This window comes from Zingiber officinale, chromosome 7A (genome assembly GCF_018446385.1).
Source record: "Zingiber officinale cultivar Zhangliang chromosome 7A, Zo_v1.1, whole genome shotgun sequence".
NCBI lineage: Eukaryota > Viridiplantae > Streptophyta > Magnoliopsida > Zingiberales > Zingiberaceae > Zingiber > Zingiber officinale.
The window spans coordinates 121,873,055-121,898,349 of NC_055998.1; the positions used below are offsets into that span (position 1 = coordinate 121,873,055).

At 37.4% G+C, this 25,295-nt stretch overlaps 1 protein-coding gene and 1 long non-coding RNA gene across 3 annotated transcripts; both read left to right on the forward strand.

Moving 5' to 3' along the window:
- On the forward strand, positions 1–10,727 carry LOC122002273. Its single transcript, XM_042557390.1, has 11 exons — positions 1–513; positions 617–757; positions 833–1,015; positions 1,157–1,256; positions 1,329–1,356; positions 1,883–1,925; positions 4,028–4,180; positions 5,319–7,458; positions 8,114–9,458; positions 10,092–10,175; positions 10,333–10,727. The coding sequence occupies exons 2-11, from the start codon at positions 699–701 to the stop codon at positions 10,389–10,391; spliced, it is 4,194 nt and encodes a 1,397-aa protein (XP_042413324.1). The 5' UTR covers positions 1–513; positions 617–698; the 3' UTR covers positions 10,392–10,727.
- An 11,566-nt stretch (positions 10,728–22,293) lies between these two features.
- On the forward strand, positions 22,294–24,989 carry LOC122002274. Of its 2 annotated transcripts, XR_006117629.1 has the most exons (4): positions 22,294–22,692; positions 22,769–22,862; positions 23,935–24,223; positions 24,717–24,989. It is a non-coding gene; the product is annotated as an uncharacterized LOC122002274 (long non-coding RNA). The 2 variants fall into 2 exon arrangements; XR_006117628.1 differs by lacking the exon at positions 23,935–24,223.
- Positions 24,990–25,295: the final 306 nt, after the last annotated feature.

A 25,295-nucleotide genomic window follows, 5' to 3' on the forward strand; every position in this document is an offset into this window, starting at 1 on the left:
CTCTCTCCTCAACTCCTCCTCTCTGTCTGCTCGTCTTCCACTTCCCTTTCTCACTGATTAGATTAGAGAAGGTAGAGAGATAGAAGAGTAAAGCCACCGCTTGCTCCGCCTTCTTTTGCTTCTCCATTGATCTCATCTCTTTCCGCTTCGGACCGTCCGCCATTGCTACTCCTCTCCTCAATTTCTTTCTACCTACCCACCCACCCACTGCTGTTGAGATCCCAGATCGAGGAAGCAAACGCCTGGGTGAACCGACAAAGTCCGTTTTTGACCCATACCTAGCGCCCGCTCCTCCTTTCCAGCTCTTCAATCCCTCGATCGGTCCATCGCGAGGTTCTTGGACTGCCTGGCCTCGCGATGCATCAGCATTGTGGTAGTTTGTGGCGAGCCGGCTAAATCTAAGCGAATGCTCATCGGGGTCTTTGTTATCTGCTCGGAGCTTTGATTCCTTAGTGGATCATTGGGTTATTGGCTTGATCTGGTAGATCTGAGTGGAGCTTCGATCTCGATGAGGTTTGCAAGTTGGCGATTTTGTTGTTTTATTGTTTCGCTCTTGGAATCAGACTGGTATAGCAACGGATTTTATGGAAGAGATCGCGTGTTTGCGGTATTGTAGGGCTCGAGGGTTTCGGGTTTTCTGATTGTGGAGTGGTGTTGCTGGTGAACGGATAAGGAAGCTGCATTGTCGGACTCAGAAGATGAACTCTGACACGCCTCTTGACTGTGCTGTATTTGAGCTATCGCCAAGGCGATCAAGGTGAAATTCAACTCCGAGAAGGGTTTTTGGGTTCAATTTTCTTTAGTTTCTTGAAGTAAAACTTACATTTTGCAGATGTGAGCTGTTTGTCTCTGGAAACGGGAGGACCGAGAAGATAGCTTCTGGTTTCTTAAAGCCCTTCCTCACACAATTGAAAGTTGTAGAAGAGCAAGCAGCGTGTTCAGACAAATTGATAAAACTGGAAGTTGAGGGGTCCACAGGTGGCAACCGATGGTTCAGTAAAGGAACCCTCGAAAGGTTTAATTAACACACTGTCATACCTCAATGCTACTCAAATTGTGTTTATCAACAATGAGCTATGACTTGTTTTACTCCTTGATCCTTCAACACTTCAAAGAAGCTTCTGTTCAATTTTCTTAGAATAGTTATTCACTGCAGGTTTGTTCGGTTTGTTAGCACGCCTGAGGTTCTTGAGTCAGTCAATACGTGTGATGCAGAGATGTCACAGTTGGAAGGAGCCAGGCAAATTTATTCACAGGTAGTCCCATGGAACATTGTTTGAATACTTCCATTTTTCTAATAATGTTGAATTGATTACTCCGTAATGCAGGGTGCAGGGAAACTTTCTGGTAGAGCAGGTACGCTTGGTCTTGTTTCCTTTAGATCTACAGAATAATTTTGTTGCTTGATAAGGCATAGTAAAATTCTTTTTGACTCTGATTTTCTAATTTTATGTATTTAATGGAAGCCTTTGTTTCCTTTCCTATATGAAATCAACAGGATACTAGTTGGATTGTGGCTTTGCTAAGTTTGTGTAATACAACCTCATGTATGGAAATTAAAATTGGAAACCACGTTTAACTACCATGCACAACTACCCTCCATGTTGGCACAATACCGATGAGTATGAAATATGATCCCAACATGGAATGGAGGGTCAAACTTGTTTGTCTCCTCATTTGGTAATCCATCAACAAGGAAAATTCTATTACCAGCATATTGAAGTGATTTAAAACATCTAGATATTACTAGCATATAGCTTTACATAGATTCTAATGGTGGAATAAGATCCATTTGAGTGACTTCAAATAGTTGGGATTCAGGTTATTGCATATAAGTAGTATCCATTGTTGGCTTGATAATATCCTTGATTTTTCGTCTCAGGCGAAGATGATACCAGTTGTGTAGCAGCTGCGGATGTAACAAAGTATGTTTTTATTGCTTACATATGCAAATTCGGATTGACCTATCTATGTTTTGTTCTAGTTGTGTAGGTAATCTTTTGTTAATATTAAAAATTGATGTCTTTTTCTATGAACTGCTAGCTCAGAGTTAAAAAGATGGACTATTGATCATACAATTTTGAATTACTTGCCTATTGATCCTATTTCTCTGTTTAATCATTCAATTACCAATCCTGATTCTTATTTGTTTGTTCAACCATTGGAGAACATGTGTGACAATTGTGCATCTACTATCTAATATTTTTTAGATCTATTCTTTTTTATGATAAACAAGATACATCCATTCAAGAAATGCCTGGATCATTGACTTATGTTTGATCCTAGCAGTCCTAACAGTGGACTACTAGATCTTAAGGTTGTTGTTGAATCAACGTTTGACCATGATTGTTTTAGTAAAATTTTGAATTGTGAATCATAAGATTTAGTTAACAAAATGTGAGATAGGCTAAAAAGATTACTGTGTTTATATCAATCAATAGAATTGATTAACTAGGTCCATTTCTCACCTTGATAAACAAGTACATTATATCTTTTATTTCATATAGCTTTTCTGACAATAGAATAATATTGTCAAATTTACACTCACCTTGCCAACTCCAAGTTTCAATGGCATTAACATAATTGAAGCGAGGAAGATAAAGACACCAGCGATGCAAAGTGAAGCAAGAAAGAGAAAAGTGATATTGACATGGCAGGGACTTATTCTCAGGCTGTTAACTCTACCTTGACTGTCAATTTCAGGTCACAATGTGGGAAGATTTGCATCTTTTCATCATTGCGAGTGTAGAGTCCAACCCCATGGTTGATTTTGAGTCCGCATATTTTTATTTCTCTACTCCTGGATTTCACCCACTTCTCTCTTTTTAAAATGATAAAAATTTTACCTTCCCTCTTTTTATAATGGGCTTGGTGGCTCACTTTAATGACCATTGCTAGGTTTAATTTTGAGATTCAGATTTATTTCTGATGACTTGCTTTGTTCCCCCCAATTATGGTTCCTATAGAATCATATTTTAGTTGAATTGAATTATCATAATTCTTATACAATTGTTAATCCTATATGATAGGGTATCTTTTTATATTCAATTTGCATTATTTGTTATAAATTCATGAATCCATTTATAACGATAATGCTTGACAAGGTTTAAAGGATTGTTTCGTGCTAAAATTTCAATCTTGTGCCAGAATGCCAAAATAACATAGGTGCCAATTCTTATACAATGGTTAATCCTATGTGATAATGTGGTGTGCTAATTTTTAAGACAGATGCTTGAGAGTGATTTATTTCAAATAAGATTTTCTTATTGAAGCTATGTTTTCTTTGTAATAGCAGTAAATATATTAACTCTTATTTAATGACACACAATCCCAAGGTTTTGTTTCATGAGACTCTATCTGTTCCTAAGGAAGCAAGTTTGGCTGTTGTGGTCGAGATTATGGGTCTTTTCTGCCAAGTCCTTGTGCCGCCACTTTTAGATAATTAATTCTCAGACACCTAGGTTGATACCTATCCTGAATACTGACATACAGAGGAATCAAAGTAGCAAACTGAAATAAATCAATTTTCCAATCACCATATCACTTCTAGAATTTCAATTTTTTGATTCATGCCCATGTGATTATTAATCCAAAATCTCTATTAACATTGTCTCTGTATAAATCTATTTTATCTGATCTAAGAAATCAAGTTTCTTATTTGGATTGTGTACGAGTTATCTGTTGGCATGACAACAAATGAAATTACGGATTCCTACATGATGCAAATTATCATATATAATCATGTGGTTTTCAATGATTATTCAACTTATATGTACCAATGGGTTATTTTACTGAAATGTGTAATTTGATTTCTTTCAAAGACCCCCATAGTTTCCTAAATTTAATTTCTCAAAATAGCAGCGGTTTATGCTGATGAATCTTCAAAATAATTTGCCAATAAGTTCCTTGAATGTGATCCAAAATTTTTGAATAAGCATTAACCAAAAGCTTTAGTAAGATTGATTGATATAGCTAATTCCTTTTCTTCGAAAATTAGTTGTCATTCTTACTATGGTATTGTTGGCAGGAATGAGCTTCTAAGAGCCATTGATTTGAGGCTTGTCACTCTTAAGCAAGACCTAGCCACAGCATGTGCTCGGGCTTGTTCTGCTGGATTTTCCATTGATAATGCCTCTGAGCTTCTTCTCTTTGCTGAGTACTTTGGTGCAATTCGTCTAATGTAAGTAGTGGAAATGAGACAAATATCTTATCTTATGGTAGATGTAGCAGATGGTGAGAAAAAAAATTGGTTGGTTAGTGTATTTATCTTTGTTATTGTTCCCTATTTCTTCTATCAATTTCAATGTTCTAGGCTTTTTCTTCTGGTGTAAATATCTTGAATGCAATCTCGATGTTTTGGTTCCATTTCTCTATAACTATTTGCTAACACTGATATTTAGACTCCATCTAACTCATGGGAAAACCTGTGTTCCATTGCTGTTGTTGATAGGCTGAGCCTTATCAAGGTAATTAAGGGGTGGTGGCTTTTCATTGCAATGCTAAAACTTTGTTCTTTGAAGACATGTTGTGCACACACATTATAGTGTCATATTCTCCTTACATTCTTCCCTTCAGCTTGTGGCAGTATAGACATCACAAGAGAACTAGGGCACAGCCAAATTAATTTGTCAGTTTGTTTCTGATCATGGAATGCCTGTCCTTACCATGTCCTTCCTGGTTGGTACTGCAAAACTGGCAGGATATCTGCCAAGATCCACAAATCTTGTTTAGTACAGGGCATCCACACCTGCAATTTGTTGAGTGATGTCATGGGCTATGACAGTTGACATAGCTTGTATGTTTCCTATCATGTCAGTGAGGTAATATGGTGATGTCACTTCAGATATTAAGCGAACCAATTCCAAGATATGAAGTATCTATTGACTAATGTTTGTGGTGGGAGTGTGTAATATTTCTACATGTCATCTGGGTAAGCCATTGCCAGAAAGGAGAAAGTTGTGATTTTCCTTAGAGTTGAACATGGTAACACCTTGTCAGTTGTCAACAGAACCTTGCTTTATTTTGTGCTGGATTATCTAATAATAAGTTAGCGCGCAAATATAATGGACAGTTAAATGTGAGCAAGCTTAGTCAGCAAACATTATGGTACAAATGCCTCCATATAGACTAAACAGCATAGTTCACATATGCTAGGATCTTTGTATCTTCACCTTCATTAAATTTCTTGTGATTCTTGATGGACTAGTTAATTTATTTCTTTTTGTATCAGTATACTATTTCTACTTTCTCTCATATTGTAATTTTTCAAACTAATGTTGACGGTGATCACATTGAAATGTGCATGGTATTGTCAACAGTGAGGCATGCAACAAATTCATTTTGATTTGCCAAAAGCATCCCGATCTCCCTGCCCATCAGTCACAGTCTCTGCATCATCATTTGAAAAGCTTTGCTGAGCAGAACCTCTGTTCCTCCTCAAGCTCGGACATGTCTGTAGATGAGCTAGAGTTGCAACTTAGTACTGGTAATCCACCTGACGATGGTGATCCTCGTCATCACAATGCTAACAGCCAAACATCAGGGACAGAGTCGACAGTGATATCAGGTACGTCTCAGAAAGCCATGTCCATCCTACGGCAGAAGGCAGCATCAGAGGAGCCTATTTCTTCTGCTTCATCAGCTAATGAGCCAGCTCAGCAGGATCGAGGGGGATTTAGACGGCTAAGTGTGCAGGATCGGATCAACCTCTTTGAAAACAAGCAAAAGGAGCAGTCAGCAAACTCTGGAAATGCCACTTCTGCAGGTGTTAATAGGGTAATATCAGGTAAAGGCCATAGGAGGCTCTCTTCTGATGTTTCGGATAAGTCAGTGTTGAGAAGGTGGAGTGGTGCTAGTGACATGAGTATCGATCTTACGAGCAGCACCAGTAACAGTATTAATGATGTTAGAGGAAGTGGGAGTACCGTTGAAACACCTACTTCTACCAACTTACAGCCTCCATTGATAGTTAAAACTGAGACCAAGGCCCCAGGGTCAAGGGATACTGTCACATCACAAGGTTTCTTGGATCAAAGATCAACAGATATTTCCTCTTCTTTACATTACCAGAACAAAGGATTTTATGGTGATGGAGATGTTAACAAGGATGAAGGTGTTGGGTCCTCTCTAACCAAGGTGAAGCCAGATGTAGAGAAGAGCAAGCATTGCGTCAATGCTTCTACAGGATGGGATAAACAAGCAAGAATTGATGATGAAAATAATAATAGTATATACCAAAAAACCTTTCTAGATAACAGAAACAATACTGATTTGGGAAATCTTGCAATTTCTACCTTGCAGTCAAAAGAAGAGGGCCAATTTCAAATGAAAGATCAAATGGCACATTTTGAAATAGGACAAACTCAATCTGCCATTGCTGAGCACATTAATCAGAAAGATCAAGAAATTGTGCATCCCCGGACAAGAGAAACTCTTGGAAGAGATGGAGCTGGTACAAAAAATCAAGGAAATTTAGTTAACCAATCCCGGCCATTTGGTAGAAGAACAGGTGCAGAAGTGAAAGAAATGAAAGCAAAAGGTCCATTTGGTTCTCAGGTTCACCTGAAAGTTTTATCTGGTTCACATTCAGAAAGTGATTTACAGGCTTCTCAATCCCAGGGGAAAATTCTCCCTGTGAAAGTGGAAGAAGCTGGAGCTAGAAATGCTCCTTTTCATGTACCTTCTAGAAATTCTCAAGTTAAAACAAAAGAAGACACCTATAACATGGAAAAAAGAATTCAGCAAAAATTATCTGTTTGTGAAACAAACATAGATGAACTAAAAAACAACGAAACAAATTCTACGCCAGCTTTACCGTCTAGAATGTCTAAGAAAGCACTGGATGGAATTGAACCACCTTCTGCCCATGGGATGGAGCAGCTTCAAGTTACCAAGCAATCAAAAGGAAATCAGGACCTAAATGATGAACTAAGAATGAAGGCTAATGAGTTGGAAAAACTTTTTGCTGCACATAAGCTCAGAACTCCTAGTGATCAGACAACTAATAATTGGAGAAGCATACCTGTGGGACTTGAGGATCAGGTTCCTGTCTCTATGGATAAAAGACATGCAATAATACCCACTGATCACTTGCTTAAGAAATCCTTGAGGGAAACTTCTGAAAAGGAAATGGAAATTGATTCTGCATTCATGAAACCGATGGCAGGTAAAAAAGAGTATGGTTCTGTTGATGAAAAATTTGACAACTTCAGCTCATCAGATGATTCAAGAGGAAAGTTGTATTATGCATACATGCAAAAACGGGATGCTAAGCTAGTGGTAGAGTGGCAAACAGAAAGGGCTCAAAAGGAAGCAAAAATGAAGGCAATGCGAGAGAGTTTGGAACACAGTCAGGCTGAAATGAACTCGAGATACTCAGGGTCTGTTGTTAGACAGGTTTCAAACAAAACTTATCTTCGTGGAGAAAAAGTGAGATCTTTTGGCAAAAGACGGAATGAGGTACGAATATGTTGCTTCTTTGTAATTATCCTTCAGTATTATACATATACAATTACTTTATCTAGATTTGGTACACTACAGGTCTATGGCGACCTATAACTTTTCAGTTTGGAAGGAATTACATCCTTAGATTTGTGTGAATATGATTTGACATTGTAAGTTATGTAATATGCTTAATTTAGAGTTTTAGTTTGCCATTGGATTCTGGTTTGCTTTGCTCATATGCTATCTTTGTTTAATTAATGGGGTATTACACTGCCCCAAATCATTTTAGTATGGTTCTACCTATTTTAGATTCACAAGCAGTTATGTCTATTTGGTTTACTGCTAATATATATATTTTTTGTGCTATACCGTTAGTCTGGATTAATGTTGGTTTACTTTTTAAATTTGTTCGGTTATTCAGACTTTTTGGTTTGCCCCTACTCATGTTATGATCTTAGTACGAGAATGTCAGGGATCTTGATGTGTTTGATCCTAGAGCCATACTTGTGCAGGAACTTATACCAAGATCAAATTGCAGTTCATATGCTGTTTACTGTTGCCAATTCCATCTGATAGTCCATCTCATTTGCTGTGGACACTATTCAGTAGTCTCAGTTAGATTTTTGTTTACAGAATTTTTTTAGCAGAGCCATTTGTTTTCTGGTTGCAGGCTGTTGAATCTGTTGCTGAAGGGGAGGAAGACTTGGACAAACTATATGAACAAGCGGGTCATGGCCAACAAACATCTTATAATATGTTTGCTAATAATATTAAAAGCTTGAAGCTTTTACCTAACAAAGCTTTGTCTTCTTCCACACCTCGTACACCAGTATCTTCAAATCCTAAGTCTTCTGTTAAATCTACCAAATTAGTTTCCACAAAGAGCAGGTCACCAACTGAAAATCCTCATGCTGAATCAGTCCCTAACTTCACCGACTTCAGAAAGGAAAATAAAAAACCATCAGCAGCAATTAACAGGGTAAGTACAAGAGAGAGAACTAAAATTCTTTCTAGAAGCAAGAGCATTGTTGAAGAGACTAACCTTGTTATGGAAGACAAGTCACATAGGTCTCAGTCCATGAGAAAAAGTGCAGCAATGCCCGGTGAATTGGACCTTTCTTCTCTCAATTCTGATCTTCCTGATACTTCACTCACTGGATTTGATAGGCCACACACAGATTCAGTTTTTACCAATAAAGCTCAAAAGAGTAAGGAGCCCAAGTCTTTTGTTAGGAAAGGGAAAGGTGCAAGTCCTAGTTCAGGAGTTAGCATTTCCAAACCTAATGTTTCAGGGGTGAATAAGGATGGAGAGTATTATGAAAGTATAATTCAGCAAGGCAATTTGCCTTATTTGAATAACGATATACATGAGAGATCATCTGCTCAAGGAGATACTGAGATTGCTGATTATCCGCTTGATACAGATAGTGAAAAGCTAAGGCAAAGTCAAGAATATGAAAACTCTGATGATTTTGGCTCAGAAGATGGTGATTTTCAGTCACTTTCCCAAGTAGATTATGGTACAGCTCCTGTTTCCCCCAAGTTTAAGCATTCTGCAGGCAATGTAGAAGTGTCACCAGGAGAAAGCCCTCGATCATGGAATTCTAATGTCCACCTTGACACATCAGATATTGATGTTTGTGCAGATTCACCTATTGGCAGTCCACCATGGAGCTTAAACCCATTAAATCAAATGGAGTCAGATGCTTCTCGGATAAGAAAAAAATGGGGAAGTGCCCAGATGCCTGTGATTGCTGCTAATGTATCGCAACACTCACGCAGGGACGTTACAAAAGGGTTCAAGCGATTACTGAAATTTGGAAGGAAGAGTAGGGGGGGTGTAGAGAGTCTAGTCTCTGATTGGGTTTCTGCTTCAACAGCTTCTGAAGGTGATGATGATACTGAAGATGGTCATGATGTGGTAAGCCGACCGTCAGAAGATTTGAGGAAGTCTAGAATGGGTCATTCACTTGCCCATGGTGGATTCAATGAAGGAGAGATGTTTTCTGAACGGGGTACAAATCTTTTCCTTTGTTCATGTTGTTCCTTTAAACTCGTTAGGATTTCCATTTTTTAGTGTAGTAGTACCTAATCTCACAAAGTGAGCTTGGGGAGATGCGTTTGCTGTGCCCTTTCAGAGGTTTATCAAGTGAAGTTACTAATTGCCTGTGCTATTGTTTGCTTATGTTAACAAAGTTTACTATATTATTTTGCTCGCACTGTTTTGCATTCCAAGGATAATAATTAATATAGGGCTATAAAATAAGTACTCAAAGAGTATCTACTTGTTAATCAGGAACCTTGCCATTGATAATATAGAGCTTTATCCTTTACTATGTGAAGGGTGTAAACATAGATTAAGGACCTAAGATCTTTCTTCTATCTTAAGTTAACAACAGCATATTTCTAAAGATGTCTGCTACTATAAACTAAGTGACAAATAATTTTATTTCTATCCATGCTTGTTTAGCTGCTTCTCCTTGCTTTGTAAGACTAATCAGGATGCAGTTCTCATGCCTTACATCTATGAACTATAAATCCTATTTTACATTTAGTTGTTGCATCTGTACTGCCTAATAATTCTTAATATTTGAAAAATTCTTTTGATTATGATGACTATAGTAGCTGAACATGGTTGGTTGATGCAGCTGAGTCATTGCGCAGCTCGATCCCAAACCCTCCTGCAAATTTCAAACTCAGAGAGGATCATCTGGCTGGAAGCTCGCTGAAAGGTAACAAAAGCACTCTGATTCTTGACAAATTTTCAAAATTCATGACAAATTGACTCCCAATTCTACTAAATGATAAAATTCTTGTTACCAGTACATTGTAAGATAATCGTTTGGATAGTTCAAGTGACTTTTGTGATCCATCTAATAATATTTGCAGCGCCTCGATCTTTCTTCTCGCTATCTTCATTTCGGAGCAAGGAAAACAAGCTCAGGTGACAGTCGATTACCCAGAAGCTAAGAGTCTGATATGGCTTAATTACACATTGTTCCAATTTTCCAATAGATCCATTACATGGCTTCAGTGATGAATTATTGTCTTTCATGAGTTTCCAGCTCCCTTGCCACTCTCTTTAGATTTGGATGGTCATAATCTACTAGGCTAACTTGTCAATTAGCACGGCAATGTTGAATGGCCCGAGGTGCAGTCTTGTTAATTTTCCACATGTGGCGTGCCTTTTTTATGTATAAAAATATTATTTGAACTACAGCCTGCAACTTTACGGTGCTCGTAAGCAGTGATTTCCGACAAATGAGATGGCATTTTACTCTTCATTGTTTTGCTTCTGCATTTTTCATCCATTCTCATTCCATCTAGGTTATATTACAAGGTTAATTATTTTATTTGGTATAATTTTAAAGTTGTAATATAATGTAATTTGGATTATAAAAGATAATGAAGTTGTGTAATCTAGATTACAAAACAAATATAATTCCATTACATTATAAAGTTATCGTTTAATTAAAATTTAAATGTCAAATATATCTTTAGTTTATTTTTAGCATTAATCGATCATCGACAGTCGTTTATGTCATTGTCGTCGGTTGACTGTTGCTGACCATCTCTCGCCACCGTCGACCACCGCCTCCAGTAGAGATTGTTGGATATTTTTGTCATTCTATGATAATAAGAATTACATTTCTTATAAAAAATATTAGACACCAAACAAGAGAATGTAATCATTCTTGTAATAAAAAATTACATACATTACATTATCAAATATAGTAATGTGATCAAGATTACAATACATTATAAAGTTTATTACATTACAAGTTTGATTACATTACTCCCAATTAAATGTAGTCCTAGGACGGCAAAGGAACGAAATGTACATGTGTAAATTTATTTGTTTTTTTATACAAATTAAATATTCTCATTCGAGTTGGGATAGCGAATCGGTCCTATATCATCTACCAAGTAAATATTGTTGGTCCCACTGCGGGCCTAAAGGGAAGTTAGATTAGATAATTCTTTTACTTTCTATCTTAACAAAGACAAACATAAAATTAACTGACCAATAAATAATAAATATAAAATACAATAAGAAAGAGGCAAAGAATTGTTACTTGATTACACTTAAGGAAATTGTTAATACAAGAAAAGAATTAGCTTAATAGTAGTTCTCTTTCGATGAAGATGAATAAGATGGAAGTACAAAGTATGTAAATAAGTGTTGTGTTGAATGAAGAGGGCCAGAGCTTTATTTATAGTCCACTGATCAAAATAGTCGTTTTGATGGCGTGACACTCCTGGCACCTGGATATGATCCGGGCACCCTGCGGTGCAAGTCTATCCCCTTCACAATGGCTTAGGGATAAAATTTTATCCTTGCCCGGGTGCCTGACCTTGGTCCGGGATCCTAGAGTGTCGCTGACGTGGACCCAAGACCTATCCACACAGCAACGACTCGGTGAGGGGCCTTGATTGGTACCAGGGCGGTCCTAGCACCCAAACCTTGTCCGGGCGTCTAGACATGTTCCAAGCACCTGGATGAGTCAACTTTGTGTTGACTTGTCCGGTTTCTGCTTCCGTCTCTTTGGGTGATTTTTCCGATCATTCAGAGTTGAGTTCACCCGAACCAAACTCTACCTTCTTTCCTCAAGCAGTCTTTTGCTCCGGCTTTTCGTCCCCCGGAAGTGCCGCACACATCCTTTTCACTCCATCGGCGTACTCTTCCATAGTTTCTTATCCCTCAGATGCACTGAGCCTGTTAACTCGCTTTCCGTGTCATCCTTTTTGTCTGCTATGTCTTCCGCTCGACTTCTTGTGTTCCTAAGTCCCTGTACATTTATACATAAAGCATCAAAAATACAGAGCCTAACTTAACCCAGTTTATCACATCAAAACTTACTCAGAGTATTTATAATCTCTTCCTTTTTGATATGCATCAATCCAAGTTAAGTTAGGGTACTAACAAACAATAAATTAAGTAAACGTAAAATATCACAATCAATTAACTCTCTTTTAACCCCCTAAACTTCTATTCCCCTTTGATCACATCAAAAAAAAAAAAAAAAAAAGGAGTAAATAGAGAAAAAAATTTGAGAATTATTCTAAGGATTTATTAAATAATGACCAAGTTTGAGAAAAATTCCAAGAATTATTTTTTGAATTTCTAAATTTCTAACCATTAAAAGCGAGATTTGTAAAAAATAATTTATAAGTGTCAAAAAAAATTTTGAATTTTTTTTAAAAAATTAATCATAATAATTTGATAGTGTGAGAAAATTTTCCTTTAGAAAATATTTTTTATATCAACCGTAAAAAATGTTTTAAACAGGTAAAATCATTTTCAAAAATAAAATTTTTACGATAATCTCTCGAAAAATTAAAAATTTTAAAATTAATCTCTAAAGAGATTTTATAATTTAAATTATATTTTTCAATATTTTTTTTTAAAATAAATAATCGTTAAAAAATCTCAAACATTTTTATACTAACAGAATATCCATTTTAACACAACAGGAAAAGATTTCAACAAATATATATATATATATATATATATATATATAAACAGAAAGCATATTAACTAATAAATTTTGTAAACAAAATTAAAGCACATTCAAATTAAAATATCCATAAAAATTTATTTAAACTAAGCATAATTTAGATACTTGAAATAAATTTTTACCTACTAGATTAACAAAAAAAAATTCTTAGAATATATTTTCTTGTTATTTTTATGATTTGCCCCTGTAAAATTTAAAGTACCAATTTAGTCTTCTTTTATAATTTTAAAAATTATTTTGTAAAGAAACATGATTTAAGTATGCAGAATTTTTCAAAAATTATATTTGTTTTTAAAATTTAATATTTTTGTTTTTAATTCTATACATTTCTAATAGGCATGCTTTAGCTAAAATAATTTTAAATTCAATATTTTCCTTTTTCAATTTAACATACTTAGATCTTAACTTTCAAAAAGATTTAGACATTGATTTAATACCTAAGTATAATTGATCAAGGGATAAAAGACATACCTCACTTACCATGTCTGTGCTGAAACTTGATTCTCCCCCTTCATTGTTGCAGTCTTCTGAAGTAGCTCCTTCTTCATTGATGCTTTCGATATTTATTTCGGATGAGCTTGTTTTATCTTCGACTCTTGATGACTTGCTATAAGTGCTCCCTTTGCTCAGTAATTCATGTACAAGAAGCTCCACTGACCATGAAGCACATATGGAGGAAGGGAGGAAAGGCAGCTCCCCATTGACGGTGCTCTGGTGGAGGGTAATCGGTAGGAGGCTGCAGGGGAGTTTGTGGAACGGGCACTGCTGGAGACAAGGTTTTCAGCCTGCTCGAGGGAAGCCATCACAGCTAACCACCCCTCATCTCTGCCGGGGAGTGATCCACTTGCGGTGGACCATGGGGGGAGGCCGACCCTCCGACCAACTAGCCGGAGCACCACTGGACAATAGGGTTGGGCATCAACAAAACCTCCTACATGAGCTTGACTTTTGAAGAACGCTGCTGGATTTGGTGGAGATGGCCGAAGATATGTTAGGTCGTCGGGATGATGTGGTTTGCAATGATGAGATGCCTTGACTATTATGTTGTATGTACCATGACAAGTGCACATAGACGTATGAGGTCGATGTGAGAAATATGTGATTGTGATTGTATGCACTCATGGTAGGTTTGAGATGTGTTGATGAGGTAGGCTGGTGTATCTGCGCATACACCATGCCTACACGATGCGACAAGTCTTCACACTGATCTGGCATTTGTTCTGACGTGATGTGTACGAGACCGATTGTACTGCCTGGCTTGTATGCACTCCATTTCCATAATCTATTTACCTTTCATTTGTGTTGGCCTTTTATTTTTGTCCTCCTTTAGTTTTGGGCAAGTCTTTGATGTAATTTTCATCACAGTTGTAACATTTGATTTTTCTTTTGCCTCTTGAATTTTTCTTAGCCTGTAACTGATTAAACTTATTAAATCTAAAAAACTTTTTGAACTTCCTTACCATATATACTTCTTAATCCGAGTCGAGTGAAAAGTCTTATTCTTGCTCGATCTTCTTAGCTCTGAAAGCTAGGTACTAAGTTAGCTCCTTTTTATTTCTTAGACCTTCACATCTAGTTTCGTGTAATTCTAAAGCTGAAAATAGACTTTCTAAGGTACTTACCTCAACAACAACAACCAAGCATTTTCCCACTAAGTGGGGTCGGCTGTATGAATCCTTTTACGCCATTGAGCTCTATCTCCTATTATATCATCATCTATATTTAAATAAGGTACTTACCTCAAGATCCTTAGAAATGTAGAACGAATCTACTATGGTTGTCTAGTCCAGGGTTCTTGGGAAGGCATTGAGGGTGTATCGTAGAGAGTCTCAATTTGTTACCATCTCTCCGAGGTTGGTGATTCTAGTGATTAGTTCTTTGAGTCTGGCGTGTAGTTGGGCAACTATTTCCCTTTGTTTAAGTAGGAGATTGCTGAGTTGGTTCTAGAGTAGATCTCTTCTTGCTAGCTTCACCTTCGAGGTACCTTTATGCAACTCCAGAACTTCTGCCAGAGCTCTGTGGCTGACTCATAGGCTCTGATCTGGTTGACTTCTTAGGGGAGGCAAAACACTGAGCAGATGAAACTCTGCTTTACCGTTGGCCACAAAGTATGCTTGCTCCTTCTTGGTCCAGTAGTGTTCTTCCTTTTCAGCTTCGTGTTGATCTATAGGTGGTACAAAATCATACTTGATAGTTAATAAAATATCAAAGTCAGTTTTTAAAAACACCTCCAATTTTCTTTTCTAGTGGTGAAGTCCCCTTCAAACTTTGGTGGATGAATACTCGCTCCGGCCATTTGTGCTTTAGATGACAATTAGTCCTTCTGAAGTGTCCTTGCTATGATACCACTTGTTGGTCCCGATGCGACCGGCTAGAGGGGGGGGGTGAATACCCTGCAAGTTAGATTAGACAATTCTTTTGATTTTTATCTTAGCAAAGACAAACACAAATTAACTGAACAACAAAAAAATTAAATATAAAATAAAATAAGAAAGAGGCACAAAACTTTTATTTGGTTATAACTATGGAGGTTGTTAATTCAAATAAAGAATCAGCTTACTAGTAGCCTCTTACAGCCGATGATAGCACAGAATTACAAAGCAGAATTAACGAGATGGAAGTACAGAGTTTGTAAAAAGTGTTGTGTTGAATGAAGAGAATCATAGCTCTATTTATGGCCCATTGGTCAAAATAGCTATTTTGATGATGTGGCACTCCAGGGTGCTTGGATTTGATCCGGGTGCCCCCAACAGTGCAAGTCTATTCACTTCGTAATAGATTGGGGATAAAGTTTTATCCTTGCTCAGGCGCTTGGACTTGGTCCGAGCATCTGGAGTGCCGTTGACGTGGACCTAAGACCTATCCACGCTACAACGGCTCGACGAGGCACCCTGATTGGTACTAGGGCGATTCGGATGCCTGGACATGTTCCAGGTGCCTGGATGAGTCAACTTTATGTTGACTTGGCTAGCTTCTGCTCAGGTCACTTTGGGTGATTTCTCCGGCCATCCAAAGTTGAGCTCACTCGAATCCAATTCCGGCCTTCTCTCCTCGAGTAGTTTTCCGCTCCGGCTTCTTGTCCCTCGAAAGCGCCCATGCATCATTTTTGCTCCACCGGTGTACTCTTTCGCAACTTCTCGTCTCTCAGATGCACTGAATTCGTTGACTTACTTCCCATGTCATCCTTCTCGTTTACTGCATCTTCTTCTCGACTTTTTGTATTCCTAAGTCCCTGCATACTTAGACACAAGATATCAAAATGCAGAGCATAACTTAACCCAATTAATCTTATCAAAACTTATCTGAGATACTTACAAATATAATATAGGAATGTGGGTATATATACACATATACATACAGAACTCTGATATCCTACACACTCTTACCCTGCACACTCCTAGGTGCTCCTCACATGTTTGGGCGCTCGGACATGTGAGGGGCATCCAGGAATGTGCAGGGTAAAGGTGTACAGGTTAAAAATTCTCTCTCTCTCTCTCTCTCTCTCTCTCTCTCTCTCTCTTTTATATATATATGAGCGACAGTGGAAAACATCCAACATGTGCGATTTGATGTAGTCAAAATTTAAATTTTTTAATATCTCTCTCATCTGCATGCACAATAATTCTCTTCTCTCTTCTGCATGTAAGTTAGTGCTAGTTTATAGAAACTAGCACCACCTTGGTGTTGATTTCTACAAACCAGCACCAAGGTGGTGCTGGTTTGTAGAACTGGTGCTGGTTTGTAAAAATTAGCACTACTTAGTTTTGTTTATAGTCTTGATGCACCACTTAGTACTGGGTTCTACAAATTAACATTAAGATTGTGTTAGTTTGTAGAAATCAACACTATCTGTTGATGCAGTTTACACTAACAGTCTTACTAATGTTTTGATGAATGACAAAGTAAGTTAAATTAGGTATTGTTGTGATCTAACTACTTTATCAAGTGTGCAGGAGTTATCCAAATAGGGCGACGGGCCGACCGGATATTTGGCGGGAAGTCTAGATAGGTCGATAGGTTGACCGGATATCTGGCGGGAAGTCCAGATAGGTCGACGAGCTGATCGGATATCTGGCGGGAAGTCCAGATAGGTCGACGGGCTGATTGAATATCTAGCGGGAAGTCCAGATAGGTCGACAAGCTAACCAAATATCTGGCAAGAAGTCCAGATAGGTCGATTGACTGACCGGATATCTGTCAGGAAGTCCAGATAAGTCTACGGGCTGACCAGATATTTGGAAAACTGGTAAGTAAAGGTGAGTCACTGGAGGAGAGTGACTAAGTGAGAACGCACCCCGATTTAGGGGACAGTAGGCGTCAGTCCAGTTTAAGTTCATTTCGGCTCCCTAATCTGAGACCTTGACTAGTTCCAGGTCTTGGGTGGACAAGAACTAATTACTACTGTTTATTATTGTGCTAACACTTGTCTTGCATGTCATTATTTGGTTTATTGGACTAACATTGTTTTGCAGGACAAAGGAGCAAATTTGCCTTCGAATGAACAGTGTCCGAAGACGCCTTCATCTGCTTGAAGGCGTCTTCGTACTATTCATGGAAGGCGCCTTTCATGGCTATGGAAGGCGCCTTTCATGGCTATGGAAGGCGCCTTCCAAAGGATGAAGTTTGGCGATCGAAGCAGATAAGGAACAACATTTATGAGATAAACTTTATCCCATTGGAGGTGCCTTCAATACCTATGGAATGCGCCTTCCATACTCTTTATAAGCCTGCTCGCCCAAATCTTCAACAATAACTCATATATAAGCTTCTACACATCCGATTGAGGTTCCGACTGCTCTGGCCTATTGCTGTGACTCTGCTACGACGCTTTTGCGCCCAACTACTACTGAGGAACTAACCGACACCGAGCCTAAGCTGACAATCTTCGAAGCTGTTGGGTAACGAGCTCTAATTTATGTATTTAACTATTTGCAATAGGACAAATGTAGGGTGTTGCACTTGTTTCATCTTTTTATGTACTAGATTCCCTTTTCCAGAGGTACCGAAAAAGGTATTTTAGTGGATTATCCATCGATAGGTTTGCGAGATCTGGGTATTGAAGTAGGAGTCGCCAAAGGCTCTAAACCAAGTAAAACCGCTAGAGTTTTCTTGTGTTATTCTTTTTAATTTCCGTTGTGTATACTTTGATTTTAAAATGAGAAAACGAGTTTTCAAAAATCACGTGATTCGCCCCCCCCCCCCCCCCCCTCTCACGTGCGTATCGATTCAACACTACCTTGGTGTTAATTTCTACAAATCGACACCAAGGTGTACTGGTTTATAGAATCCAGCATCAATGCTGGGATGTAGCATTGGTGCACCACTTAGTGCTAGTTTCTACAAATCAGCACCAAGGTGGTGCTAATTTGTAGTAGCCTTGGTGCACCACCTTGGTGCTGGTTTATATAAATCAACACCACCTTCACGAAGGCTACAAATGAACACCACCTTGGCATTGGGTTGTATAAATCAGTACCACATTGCATGTATGAGAGAGAAGAAAGTCATTATGCATGCAGATGAGAGAGATTAAAAATTTGGATTTTGGTTGTGTCAGATCGCCCACGTCGAATGTCGTCCACTGCCGCTCATATATAGGTATGCAAGGTATTATTTATGTAGTGTTCGAAACTACTTATTTAATTAAGGTGATTTATTGGATTAAATTATAATTTAATTAGAATTTAACTTTATTTAATTAAGAAGATTTATTGAATTAATTGTAATTTAATTAAAATTTGAATTTACTTAATTAAGGACATTTATTAGATTAATTGTAATTGTTCATTTGATTTAATTAAGAATTTATTTACATAAATATATTTAATTAGTTAAGTTAGCATAGAATTAGGAAATTTGGATTAGTGAATTTTATTAAGAAAATAGTAAGATACAAATATATAAAGACTTAGTATTTATATAATTTATGTGTATAAATTATCTATCTAATCAATATAGAAATAAAATGTAAATAATATATATTATATATATAATGTAAATTATAGAGTATAAATTTAATGTAATGTGTATATAATTAAGAAACTAGAATATGTGAATTATAAATGGATAAAATTTAGTATATAGAAATTATACGACTTAGCATTTATAAAGGGCTAAAACTTAGTATATATACATATAAAAGGAGACAAACCACCTTCTATAAAACCCTTACCTAAAAGCTCCATCTTGTTGGATGATTGCTACTGGCCCTAAGGAGCTACCCCTCCCCATTGTGTCTCCACCGATTCTAGAGTTCCAAGGGAAGACAAGAAGAGGAGTTAGTTGCCAAATATTGAAGGCATGTTCCCTACCTTGTTAATGCACTAGATAGTTTCTATAGTTTATGGATTTTTAGGTACCATAGGTTGATATTCATGGCTGTTTTTGGAGCATGATTCTCTCGCTTAGGGTTCTTTCCCCCACACTCCAAAGGGTTTCATAGATGGAGGGTTTTGGTTTTCTTGAAATGATAGTTTTCCTCACAAAATTTTAAAGGAGATCCATCATGTTCTACTTTACAGGTTTGTGCATGTTCTTTGTCTTTTAGATGTTTTAAATCCTTCTTACAATATATAAAGAAAGTTAAGGAACCTATATGGAGAACATTTAGGTGAATTAAATCTGAATTTAGGGTCATTTAATTACTGGTGAAACTGTTAGGATCCTTTATACTTCATGAAATCGGATCATTGTTTGTAGTTTTAACATTTCATATAGTTTCTTCATCCTTTTGATGCATACAATGACCCTAAAAATTTGAGAACTCATGGTTACTATAGGGAGAACATTTAGGTGATTTAAATTTGAATTTAATGTCTTTAATTACAGGTGAAAATGTTAGGATCCTTATTATTTCATGAAATCAGAACATTGTTTGTTGTTTTAACATTTCATGTAGTTTCTTGATTCTTTTGATGTATACAATAACCCTTAAATTAGAGAACTCATGGTTATTGTATGGAGAACATTTAGGTGAATTAAATCCAAATTTAATGTCATTTAATTGCTGGTGAAAAAGTTAGGTTCCTTCATACTTCATGAAATCGAAACATTGTTTGTTGTTTTAACATTTCATGTAGTTTCTTCATTCTTTTGATGCATATAATGACCCTTAAAATTAGATAACTAATGGTTATTGTATGTATAACATTTAGATGAATGAAATCTGAATTTATTGTCATTTAATTACTGGTGAAAATGTTAGGATTCTTCATGCTTCATTTAATCGGATTCTTGTTTGTAGTTTTAACATTTTATGTAGTTTCTTCATTTTAGTGATGCATACAATAACCCTTAAAATTATGCAACTCATGGTTATTGTATAGAGCATATTTTAGGATGTTGTATCAGAATTTAAGGTCCCTTAAATACTGTAAAAATATACGGAGATCTTCATATTCCATGTAGTAAGTGTTGGAGCAATCTAGGTGCCATAGGTTTTGATGTTTGGACAAAGGTTTAAGTTAGGTTTATTGTTGTATTTGATATGCATTGTGAGTGTGCAGGATACAGGTATAAAAAGGAAAGTCCAAGTGTGATCTGGGCAAATGAGGAAAGTCCAAGAATGAGTCTTGGCGGTGTAAGTCCAAGCATGTAGTCTTGGCAACGTAAGTCCAAGTGTGACTTGGCAATGGATGAAGTCCCGGAGGTGAGGAGCCTCTTGGCAAAGGAAGACCCGACAATATGGACAAGGCCGAAGGAAGCTCCAGAAGGCAAGACGTGAAGGATGGGGAGACATCCGAGGGACGCGAGGCTGATGGAGGAGACTAGAAGGCTAGGTCTAGGTTGGTCGGGCGAGGACGAGTGCTGAGTGATTGCACTCAGGACAAAATTCTATGTGTTTTAGGATTTACTGTAGCAATAATGTAGCAGTCGACTGATACACTGTAGCAGTCAACTGGTACACTGTAGCAGTCGACTGGTAGCCGAACGTTGGGTAACGGTCGGCTTCACTTAAAGGACCAGTCGACTGGTGCATACACCAGTCGACTGGTAGCGGGAAAACAACTTAGTGTTTTCCTCTTGAGCTCTATTTAATAGTGCTCGAGGTGCTTGAGCATGGTTGACGAAATAGACTTGGTTAAAGCCTATTAGAGTCTCCCAAACCTTCGTGTGATCGATGTGCTTGTATTCAAGTGTTTGTGATGAGGTTTCTCCACCGATAAGGAGCTTGAGCTAGACAGAGGTTTTCTGGGGATTAATCCACCGACGGATTGAGGGATCGTCCACCTTACGGGCACGCCGTGGAGTAGGAGCAAGTTATCTCTGAACCACGTAAACGAACGAGTTAGCGGTTTGCATCTCTTCCTTTTTATTTAGCTTTCATATTTGTATTCGTGGTTGTATTCTTTGTTTTCCGCTGTGCATTAACGAATACATAGGAAGCGATCGATTTGGGTGAGACGCTATTCACCCCCCCCTCTAGCGGGCACATCGGTCCCAACAGTAAGGCCATTGAATGATGTTGTTGACATGCTAGTTGTTTAATATCACATTTTATAGCTTAAATTTTGGTTTGTATCATGATAAATGTTAGGAAATCAGTAACCTTAACAACTCATCAAAGTAATAATAGTTTTGGATCTTAGGGCTTAACAAGTTAGGTTATAACATGTCCTTGAGGGCTTTTCATTGTATAATGTCATTAATAAATTAATAAGTTAGTTCGTTTGATATGTACCAATTAAATTCCAATGTACATCATTTCAAATGCTATGACATCAGAACCTTATTAACTCATTAATGGGATACAAGCTTAGGATCCTTAGGGTGCAACAAGTTAAGCTATAAATCGTGTCTTTCCCTTACAATCAGGTTTAGGTCCTTATACTTGCTTTCTATTAGAAGTAGCACTTTCGTTGATGCTCTAGATGGATTGTATAATTTGTCGGTTTCAGATTTAATAGCTCCTTATGTTCTTTTATGTTTTAAGAAGGTCATACTATGTTAGCTCCTATAATTTGTAAGTTTCATAATTTTCTTAGTGTGCTTGTGCTTACTCTTGCTTCACATCGTGATAGCTTAGTAGGCTATAGGTATGATATGAATTTCCATGCTTACATTTAGGTTTATGATTATACTGTTGGATCGAAAGTGTTAGAGGGAGTGGGGGTGTAAGATATCACAAATTAAATAATAAGCTAATTTGAGAAATAGCCTTATTGAATTTTTTTAGAATTTTTAGAAATGTTTCTGGATTTTTACGGAGGTCGTATGACTAGTTTCACGAGGACACACATTTTGAGAATTTAATTGAGGAGTTACTTAGGGTTTAATTCCCTTAACCCTAAGTTACTTATTAATAGGGCTCACATCTCCCTCACCCGAACCCAAAAACCCGATCCAATCCTTTTTCCTTTTTCCTTTCTCTTCCTCTTTCTCTCTCGCGCGAACGCCCGACGCCGACTCCTGCCCCGACGATCGACGATTCTCTTCTTCTTCTCTCGGTGTCGCTGGCGAGGAGCGGATCTTGGAGCATTGAGAGGAAGGGGTTAGCTATAGCCGAACCCTCTTTCTCCCCAGCTTTTCTCTCCTCTCTGGTCTCAGTGAATAGCAGCGACGGATCTCCGATCTGTTGATTTTGCCTGCTGTCGGAAGGGAATAGAGGGCACTAGCGTTGGATCTGGCCAGTGTCGACCGATTGGGTGAGGTAACAACCATTGTCCTTTCTTGAACTCTTTCTCTGTTCGTCAGCAAGAACAAATCGTGCCCTAGCCGTGATTTTTTTGAGGTAAGTGTTTAGATTTGGTCGTGGATTTGAGCTTGTGGTTTTCTTCTTGGTTTGATTTGGGTGGTTTACTGGCAAGCAATGCTTGCATTTTAGGTTTCGACCACCATAGCACTGTTGAATCGCTTTCTTTGTCGAATCTGTGATCAACACCGGTGATTGAAGAAGAAGAGGTAACGAGATCAGTTTGTTACTATTGTTAACAGATTGTCTTGGTGATTTCTTGCTGTTCTTTCTTCTTGATTCGGCTGGTGGAGATGCAGTAAGTAGTTTTTCTATTTGTAGGGAATTGATGTGCCGCCTAGTTCTTGTTCTATTCTCTTGATCAATCATTAGTTGCAGCAGATGTTATCTAGCAGGTCCTGTGTATTGCTTGATCTAGATCAATGAATGGAATCAACAAGAGTTGTTTTGTTTAGTTGTTGGAGGTTTTGAGTGTACTGTTTTGCTAGAAATTCTGTGGTTTGTTGATCGGGATTAGATAACAGTTATAAGAGTTGCTAGGTTGGGTAATTAAAGGTTGTAAATGTAGATAAACCTAATCTAAAAATTTATTCTGTGATATATAAGTTTGCTTCATGTTAGGTGATTATGGAAGTATTAAGGATAATTAAGGATCTAATGAGAATTTTGGTTATTGGATGGTTTAAGTTAGAGTGTAGATGGAATAGGGTTTTCTTAAAAGAAGGGAACAATAACCATGGTTAGCGTTTCCTTTGGAATTAGTTATTTATTTTTGGGTGATTCATTTATTTGTAGTATATATATATATATATATATATATATATATATATATTATATAATTTGTATATATATGATGCAGAACTTTGATCAAGGCTGGTGTCATGACGAAGGTGACATTAGATTCAGACTACTTTTAGAGGCGGGGTTTTCCTCTTTGTTCCTCTTTAGTACTTTAATTCTAGTGCATGAACAATGTTCAATAGTTGTTGTATTTACCTTGGATCCATTCATGTTTTCTTATTATGCTTGATACTTTTCCACTCGATCTTTGAGAAACTCGTTTCTAAATCTATATAGTCTCTCGTTGCTATCTACGATATTTAGCAGATACTAGATATTAGATATTGGATATATGGAAACTAGATACCATGTTTACTTATTTTGAATGTTGTATGTTTACATTCCTTATTGAGCATGTTGGCTTCATGTAGCATACCTATTTTCTGTTTATATATGTTATGACTGCTGCATCTTGAACATCATATCATTGCATGCATGCAGGCGACCATGTCATCCTTGTGGGTGAGTGAGTCATCGGGCTGCGCCGCACACTTCGCCACTCATGGGTAGTGGTAGCTGGAGGAGATATCGTTTGTCCTGTCGTGTCGCACTCGACCACTCATGGGTTGTGGTAGCTGGAGTTGCGAGCAGCAAGGACCCTTTTCCCTTTGTAGCTACTTAGCTACTTAGCTCCCGCCCATTCGGTCACTCGAGAGTAGTGGCGGCCTTTGAGTGGTACAATTGTCATCGATCCGACCTTTCGACCATATAGGGGTCGTGGTGCAGAGAGGTGGGTGGGGTGACCATCCGTGCATACGCTATTAATATTATACTGCTGATGTTGTTGCTTACTTATGCTGTTGTTGCTTATTTATGTTGATATGCTTGCATATGTTGTGATATATATATATATATATATATATATATCTATATATATATATATATATATATACATATATATATATATATATATAAATATATAGATACATATATATGTTGTATGTGTTTAAACTGACTTACTTATTGGTCATGTGTATATATCTCACATGTTACCCTTGTAGTTATGAGTAGCTCTATAGCAGAGTTGTTCTACTCCTGATTTTACTAGCCTAGGATACAATTTCAGGTATAGACATTATTATGATATCACTTTAGTATCTACTATTTTCCCTACGAGATTATATATCTTTGTATCTTTAGTTATTTATTATGTTCATGCACTATCTTTCTATTACTCGCTGAGTCTTAGAACTCACCACCCGTAAATTGGTTTATTTCGTCAGGTAGCAGGTAAATGATACAAGAGCGCTTGGAGGATCCTGACTGCCATCCCCATGTCACATATGAGTACAGACTTTCAGGTTTTGTTGAGACTTTGTTTTCTTTGATTTCATAAATTTGGTTCTGTAATAATTTTGATGTGGACTTGGAACTTAGTCTTGTGATTGTGTGCATTTTGGTTTGTTCGTCTTGTGTCAAGACGGGTCGGCTCGCATGTGGTTATTTTATGGTTTTGTGATGAGTTGTTTTGTGATTTCTGTTGTTCTTTTATTTCAGTCGAGTGGGCTGCTATTAAACTGCATGGTTGTGTTTTTTTTTATCTAGTCGTGTGGGTTGTTGTATATTGCTGATTAGTGTGCTTGTGGATATATGTATAAATGCCTCAGATTGTCACCGGTACAGGGGAGATGGTGCCGAAATTTTATCGGTAGGGACTCTTCTAGGGTGTGACAATTTATTGTTATCAGAGCCACAGGTTTACGAGGCCTATTTTTTTTTATGTGTTTTGGATTTTCGTGAGTTGATTTCTCGATGTGACTTTTCGAGTTTTGGGACTAGGTAGCGGCAGGACATCTCCAAGT

Excerpts from the sequence above, each read along its gene's own strand:
- LOC122002273 (XM_042557390.1), top strand. The coding sequence starts at position 699 with ATGAACTCTGACACGCCTCTTGACTGTGCTGTATTTGAGCTATCGCCA. Across the intron at positions 1,016-1,156 it reads AGTAAAGGAACCCTCGAAAG|GTTTGTTCGGTTTGTTAGCA; the intron begins GTTTAATTAACA and ends TATTCACTGCAG. Across the intron at positions 7,459-8,113 it reads TTGGCAAAAGACGGAATGAG|GCTGTTGAATCTGTTGCTGA; the intron begins GTACGAATATGT and ends TTCTGGTTGCAG.